This window comes from Ipomoea nil, unplaced genomic scaffold, assembly GCF_001879475.1.
Source record: "Ipomoea nil cultivar Tokyo-kokei standard unplaced genomic scaffold, Asagao_1.1 scaffold0482, whole genome shotgun sequence".
In the NCBI taxonomy this organism is placed as follows: Eukaryota; Viridiplantae; Streptophyta; class Magnoliopsida; order Solanales; family Convolvulaceae; genus Ipomoea; species Ipomoea nil.
This window is the reverse complement of record NW_017616910.1, coordinates 5,171,294-5,179,027: the sequence shown is the minus strand read 5'-3', so window position 1 is coordinate 5,179,027 and position 7,734 is coordinate 5,171,294. Positions and strand designations below refer to the sequence as shown.

Genomic DNA, 7,734 nt, shown 5'->3' with positions numbered 1-7,734 from the left:
GAAATGAAGCCACTATTTATAGTGGTGAGGGTGAGGGAAAATCTCCAACCAACTCTTAATTCCTAATTTAATTTAATTATTTTAATTAAATTAAGGAACGTATCGGGACACCATTGCGTATAGGTTCATGATTTCATTAAATTTCCTAATAACATCAAATATTCAAAATTCCCAAAATTATATAATCCACATATAATTTTGATGGGCCAAGACCAAGTCAAACCCGCTAATTAGGCAACTCAATTCATCCAAGCAGTCTGGTCCAACTCGATTAAATATTTCATCATCTCAGGCCGAACAATCCAACATCCAATTACATTTAATTAAGTAATTAAACCAATTAATTATTTAATGGGCCATTTAATTAACCCAATTAAATAAATATTAGTCCAATTAACTTAATTAAAGTAATTAATATAATGATCAATTATCCACCACGGTCCACGGTCCACGATCCAACAATATCATTTAAATTTTTAATGCCTACAATTGCCCCTTCGAGACTCGCTTGACGTGCCTTAAATGCAGAGGGAAGGTAGTCTCGAAAATATATATATCCACCATTTTGATCCTGGCCGATTTGACTTAGCCACACAACACATGTCTCACTTTTTCAATTGTAATTGCATAACAAAATATAAACATTCAAACTTTCCCATGCACGCACCATTGTCCCAAATTTAATCCTATTCTCATTTCTATACCATCACAAATAAGCAGCTTGCTCATGACTCACGTGGCCACAAATTAACATCTCATATCTTGGCCTTAGAATTCTCGCTGGAGAGTCTACCCCTACCATGCATATATTGCTGATAATACAAGTGCAACAGATTGCACGCATACTTAGTCTGAATGCGCTTAAAGGAATCCAAAGCCAAATACAACTCTATCAACTTGCGATAGTCTCGGTGAACCATGCCACCGTACCCAACAACACTATAAATACATATTCATTTCTGTATCTACAGCCAACCCTTCACCCACTTGCATGACTCTGCAGGTAATCTTTAATTTGTCGCTCGCCCCATGTGTATGCAAGTATTTTTTTTTTTTTTTTTTGCAGCTTTCATTTGAAGGGATGAAGACAAAGGAATCAAGAGCGGGAGGCATTGGACAAGAAACACCTGAAAATTGATTTTTTCGGGCTTGTTTTTACCTTTGCTTGGCTCGCCATCTTCACCAACAGTGGACCGAAACCTTCCCGGAATTGATTTCCCGGCTGTTTTCACCACTGTTTGGATCTGCTCTTGCTACCGGACAGCCACTGCTTGGACTCTTGCCATTTCCATAAACAATGGATCGGGACTACTCCGGCACGCCACTGCTGCTCCAGTGCCTCTCCATTCTCACCGTACTTGGTGATGAAGAAGAAATGGGATCAAGTCGGCGTGCTAGTATCGCATTGGACATCTATTGAACTCACTGAGCACGTGCTCCGGCACGTTGCCGCCACAATGTTTGGATGTCGCCTCAGGACGTTGCTCTGGCACGCCTTTGTCGCTGTCACAAGGTTAAATGTCACCAAGCGCGTGCTCCGGCACGTTGCTGTCATCGACGAGGATGCTAATGGCTGTCGACAATGACGCCATTTGGAGGCATGGCTGTCACAATGACACCATTTGGAGGAATGGCTGTCGACAATGACACCATTTGGAGACATGGATGTCGACAATGACACCATTCAGAGACATGGCTGTCGATAATGACACCATTCGGAAACATAGCTATCGACAATGACACCATTTGGAGGCATGGCTATTGAATAGTCGCCGTGCACCATAGAATCGTAGCCGGAGGACTTGTCAAAGAGAAAGGCCTGTTGAGACGTCAGTGTCGCTTCAAACGCAACTACGGCGCTTGAAAACGTGAAACCCCTCTTCCCAGCCAAGTAAGATGTTGCCTCATCGCTTTGGAAAAAATTTTCGCTACATGACTGTTTGATTTTCGCCATGCTTGAACATATGTGCTATGTTTTCTCTTATTGAACTTCCTACTGAAATATGTATGCATTGAGAGTCTGGGAAGAGTGTATATATTGAGAGTAGAGGGCCACGCATCGCTTGGGCAGTGCCATCTTCCACTCCACTTTGCGTGTGTAAATGCATATACTTAACACATAGCATGGTCCACGTGGATATCGATGTATATATGTACGACGATGTGATCTTATGCTTCTTGAGCCATGTGCCTTGCCTTTCACTGTACCCATGTCAGCCTTTGCCTTGCGTGTAAACAAGCTAAAACATTGGCATGAGCTCACTTTGTTTGCCACGCCTGTGCTGTGCAAAATGCATGTGGCTTCATGCCCTCTGCTTCATGACTGCGTACGTGAATGTACACACATATGTATATAACAATATATGCAATGCACTAACCTCACACATATGTATATAATAATATAATAATATATGAAATGCACTAACTTTGGTTGTGTTGTGCGAATTACATATATGTTTATATACATATAATATATAAAACATGGCCCATGTTTAATATAATATACACATGCATCTTGTTTGCATGTATATATATATATATATATATATATATATATATATCACATATACGTGGTCCATAGGCATATATATTATATGTTTTTGTTTTGCCCCACCATTTGCATGCACTGTAGATATATTACTCCACTACTGGTCCATGCGACTGTATATATATGTATATAATATATATATGTTTGGCATTTTCACTTTGCGGATCATATACATATGTACGTACATAATATATGCTTGGTGACGTAAGGAGTCTTGAAAAGATATGAGGCAGTTTCGACTCGTGCCAGGGAGTCTTAAAAGATGAGGCAGTTTTGACTCGTGCCAGGGAGTATCCTGTAGCTTCTTTCCTTTAAAATTGTAGCTTCTTCCCTTTAAAATTTCATGAAGGGTTTGCCCCTATGGCTGTGATTATGACACTTCTATCGCTTCTGAGGCGAATTTAGTCTCAAATGCCAAAGTAGAAGTCTCTCTCATTTAAGGGTTGACTCTGTTGACTCCAAAAGATGGGGAGAGCTTGAATGAGGCCATTTTCCCTTTAGTCATTTCTTTTTGTTGCAAGACTGATGTTGTTTCTTTCCTCAACTCTTGATAATTGGGTGCTTCTCATTTTTGTGCTTGACTTTTGGCAAACTCGTACGTCTTTGTTTTGGCTTGTTGAGCTGAGCGAATGTCTTGATAAACCACTCTTGCAACATGAATTGGATTTGTTTTTGTTATGACTGAACTTAGATAGTTTGATTTCTAAGCTGCCTACGTACTCCTATGAAGGAGATCAAGTCAAACGTAGTTCAAATTTTTTTTTTTTTACAAAGTAGAGCCGTTCACAGTTTAGACTCATGCGGGTCAGGAGCGTCTATGATTTGGGCCCACCCATAGACAAAGCAAGATGCATTAGCAGTTTAACCACGTGCTGCATTTTTGGTGGATCAGTCATTGATCACATCTTCATGACTTGTGTTGACACCCAAGTTTAAGGGTGGTAAAGCTTTAGGAACCTTCCATTAATCGAACCGATCTTCAAACCATCTTCACTAATTAGCTTATAAGCCCCGCCTGTGTAAACTTCCAAAATCACGTAGGGACTATCCCACCTTGAAGTGAACTTGTGGCCAGTTTTTCTCGTGACAATGATGGGCCTGCGAATAGCTAGGACTTTGTCCCCAATTTGAAAGGAACGGGTCCTAACCCTTTTGTTAAAAGCTCTAGACATGCGAGCTTGATAGCACTCCAAGCTTTGTTGCGCTTGCAGACGTTTTTCGTCCAAGGCTTCCAACTCAGCCAAGCGTAACTTAGCATTTTCTTTGTCAGTAAGCCCCTCTTGTATAGCCAACCTTAAGGAAGGTATTTGGCGCTCTAGAGGCAAGACCGCTTCCACACCATACACCAAAGAATATGGAGTGCTTTGAGTAGGTGTGCGGTATGTGGTTCTATACGCCCACAAAGCTTCTTCCATTCTGTCATGCCAGTCCCTTTTCGATTTTGAAACCACTTTCTTCAACAAATTGCATAGGGTCTTGTTAAAAGCTTCAGCAAGCCCATTCGCAGCTGCATAGTAAGCTGATGAGTTTCGCTGCTTAAAGTCAAAAAGCTTGCAGATCTTGTCCATCAACTTGTTGTCAAAGGGTTTCCCGTTATCTGTTAAGATATATCGCGGGATACCAAATCGATAGACGATGTGGACACGGAGAAAGTCTGCAACATTTTCTTTCTTCACCTCCTTCAATGCCACGGCTTCAGCCCATTTTGAAAAGTAGTCGATGGCAGCTAGTATATATGCGTGCCCTGCAGATGACTTAGGCGTAATTGGGCCAACCACATCAAGTCCCCAAGCATCAAATGGCCAAGATGCAACTGTTGGGTGTAGAGGTTCTGGTGGCTGATGAATAAAGTTTGCATGATATTGACAAGCTTGGCACCTTCGAGCATAGTCTATGCAATCCTTTACCATTGTAGGCCAATAATATCCCATTCGCTTAATGTGGAAGTGCAACTTGGGACCGGATTGATGTGCACCGCAAACCCCAGGATGAGCTTCTTGCATAGCTTGTAAAGCTTCCTCTTCCCCTAAACATCGGAGAAAGACTCCCTCGAATGAACGACGATACAACGTCTCTTTATAGTAGATGAAGCGAGGAGCTCGACGCTTTATATCCACCCTCTTACGTGAATCTTCGGGTAACTTTCCATCAGCGAGGTAGTCCATTAGCGATTGCCTCCAGTCGTCTTTGCCAATATCATACACTGAGGCAGTAGGGAGTTCAACAGTTTCATCAACTGAGCCGTCTTCATTGAAGATTGGTGGAACTACCCACTTTTGACATACCAGCACTCGGGCTGCAGGATGAGTAATAGTTGAAGCCAATGCGGCTAAGGCGTCAGCCTGCTTGTTTTCTTTCCTCGGTACATGTTCAATTGTGACGTCCCCTAACCATTGCATAAGTACCTTTGCATAGTTGTTATATGGGACTAACTCCGCCTTTTTCACTTCATATAGACCCAACACTTGGTTTATGATCAACTTTGAATCTCCATAAATGTTAATTCTCAGTTGCTTCATGTCAGCCGCTATCTCGAGCCCAAGTATCAATGCTTGATACTCAGCAACGTTGTTTGAACATTGCTCGGTCAAGGTGAATGAATATGGCAACACCTCGCCTTCCGGAGTGACGAAGACAACTCCAACACCTGCCCCTTCTCTATGCGAAGCTACATCAAAGTACATCTTCCATGGGGGTAGGATTTCAATGACAAGCACATCTTCATCAGGCAAATCGTCAGACAACTCCCATTCAGCAGGTATTGGGTGGTCTGCTAGGAAATCGGCCAAAGCTTGCCCCTTGACAGACTTTTGCGGCACATATACAATTTCAAACTGTTGAAACAATAAGTACCACCTTGCGAGACGGTCGGAGAGAACGACCTTCGCCATAACATATTTCACCGGGTTCGCTTTGGAAACAAGCCGGATGGTATGAGCCTCGAAGTAGTGCTTAAGTTTTTTGATGGCGAACACAAGTGCCAAACATAGCTTTTCAATTGGGGAGTACTTTAACTCGTTCGGGGTCATCATTCTACTGAGATAGTAGAGAGCATTCTCTTTCCCCTTGTCGTTTTCCTGAGCAAGCAAGGCGCCCACAGAACTGTCTTGGGCGGAGATATAGAGGATTAGTGGGCGACCGTGAACAGGAGCGGTTAGCACAGGCGGCTTCATCAAGTATGACTTGATACTTTCAAATGCGTTCTTGCATGCCTCATCCCACATGAATGGGATGCCCTTTTTCATCAACCGACTAAAAGGTTGACATCTTCCTGCTAGGTTTGATATGAACCTTCGGATGTAAGCCAACTTCCCTTGTAAGCTTTTAAGCTCATGAAAGTTTCTCGGCTCAGGCATCTTCATTATGGCATCAATTTTGGCTTGTTCAATCTCGATGCCCCTGTGTCGAACAGTAAACCCGAGGAACTTTCCAGCAGCAACCCCAAAAGCGCATTTCAAGGGATTCATTTTGAGTTGAAACTTCCATAGGCGGTCGAAGACTTGCCTTAAATGCACCAAGTGATTTGTGCGCAATTTCGACTTCACAACCAGGTCGTCTACATAACATTCAACCATTTTGTGCAGCATATCATCAAATATTGTCTGCATAGCCCATTGGTATATGGCACCTGCATTTTTCAAACCAAAGGGCATTACTTTGTAACAGTAAATGCCTTTCGGCGTTCGGAATGCAGTTAAGTCTTCATCCTCCGGCGCCATGCGGATTTGATTGTAACCAGAGGAGCCATCCATGAATGACAGGATCTCATGCCCAGTCACAGCATCTATCATTAACTCGGTGATAGGAAGCAGGAAGTCATCTTTCGGGCATGCCACATTGAGGTCCCGAAAATCTACGCAGACGCGGATCTGGCCGTTCTTCTTGTGCACGGGCACAATACTGGATATCCAGGTTGGATATTTAACTTCACGAATGAAGCCAGCCTCAATAAGCTTATTAACTTCTGTTTCAATCGAGGGAATGAGCTCAGGGCGGAAGCGTCTTTGAGCTTGCTTAACCGGGCGACACCTTTTCTTCACTGCTAAGTGGTGCACAGCTACCTTTGGGTCTAACCCTAGCATCTCCTTGTATGTCCATGCAAAGACATCAATATATTCTTTCAGCAATGTGACATAGATTTCTTCACCTTCGTCAGATAGGAGTGCGCTAATGAAGATAGGACGAGGATTTTCAGGCGTTCCCAGATCAACTTCTTTTAATTCGTCCACCGCGGCTCGTACCCCTTCTTCTAACTCATGGGGTGCATCTTCTGCATCTTCCCCCTCAATCGGGGTTTCATCACATAACGTGATATGGAACGACGATGCCACCTCTTCCTGAGTAGTTGGTAGTACGTCATCACTTGAGCCTACGCTTTCCTCATTTTCTTCTTTATGTACACGAGTGTGTACAATGGTCTTCGGTTGGACTTTCAACACTTCACCGCATGAAACATGAATATATGTTTCTCGTCTCATCAGAGAAGGAATCATGCTTCTAAGCCTTTTGGGAGGTTCCACTTCAGCAGGAACATTGGCACTGTCTTTAATAACTTGGACAGCTCCAAGTCGATCATGCATTGACTTTCTCTTTAGGGCTTTAGGACTTGACCCCAGTCTATCGAAGACTGAGCGTCGAGAGTCTACCTTACCGATTCGGTCGAAGACTGACTTCTTTTTGTCTTGCCCATTATCATTGGCAGGAGTGATTTTTGGATCATACTCGCTTCCCTCCGCGGAGATATAATTACTTGCAGCCCTGTTTATAAGAATTCGCACTGGTTTAGGGGTAACATAGCCCAACCCTTTGCAAGTTTGAGGTTCTTGGTGACTTGCCTTGCCTTTACCACCGGCTTCTGGGTTAAGCTTTCCCAACTTCTGTGGCTCGTTGGGGTTATAGCCAGCCTTGGCTAGAAGCTTATAAGCGTTAGGGTCGAAACCCTCGGTACGTTTGGCGGGGAATATTTGGCCCACTTTATCACCACATTTCTCTTCGGATGATTTTGCTGCATTTGTTTTGAGTGTATCAATCCTTGCAAGCGGGAATATGAGTTTTGTGTTGTGTTGATCTCCCTCTACAACTTGTTTTCCCTTTGACTTTGATTGGGAAGGTGGATCGTCATTGCTTTCCTCATTATCTTCAACAATAACTTGCCTTTTAATGTAGAACTTTGCATCCGCAAAGTA

At 43.1% G+C, this 7,734-nt stretch overlaps 1 protein-coding gene across 1 annotated transcript; it reads right to left on the bottom strand.

Annotated features, from left to right (window-relative positions):
* Nucleotides 1-3,480: 3,480 nt before the first annotated feature.
* Nucleotides 3,481-5,793, bottom strand: LOC109173577. Its single transcript, XM_019322819.1, has 3 exons — nt 4,225-5,793; nt 3,737-4,002; nt 3,481-3,646 (listed from the first exon to the last, which is right to left on the bottom strand). The coding sequence occupies exons 1-3, from the start codon at nt 5,791-5,793 to the stop codon at nt 3,481-3,483; spliced, it is 2,001 nt and encodes a 666-aa protein (XP_019178364.1).
* Between the last annotated feature and the right edge of the window lie 1,941 nt (nt 5,794-7,734).

Coding starts and splice junctions, on each gene's coding strand:
- LOC109173577 (XM_019322819.1), bottom strand. CDS start 5,793: ATGAAAAAGGGCATCCCATTCATGTGGGATGAGGCATGCAAGAACGCA. Junction 4,003..4,224: donor AAGCCGTGGCATTGAAGGAG/GTGAAGAAAGAA, acceptor AATTTGTTGAAG/AAAGTGGTTTCAAAATCGAA. Junction 3,647..3,736: donor CAAGCGCAACAAAGCTTGGA/GTGCTATCAAGC, acceptor AGCTATTCGCAG/GCCCATCATTGTCACGAGAA.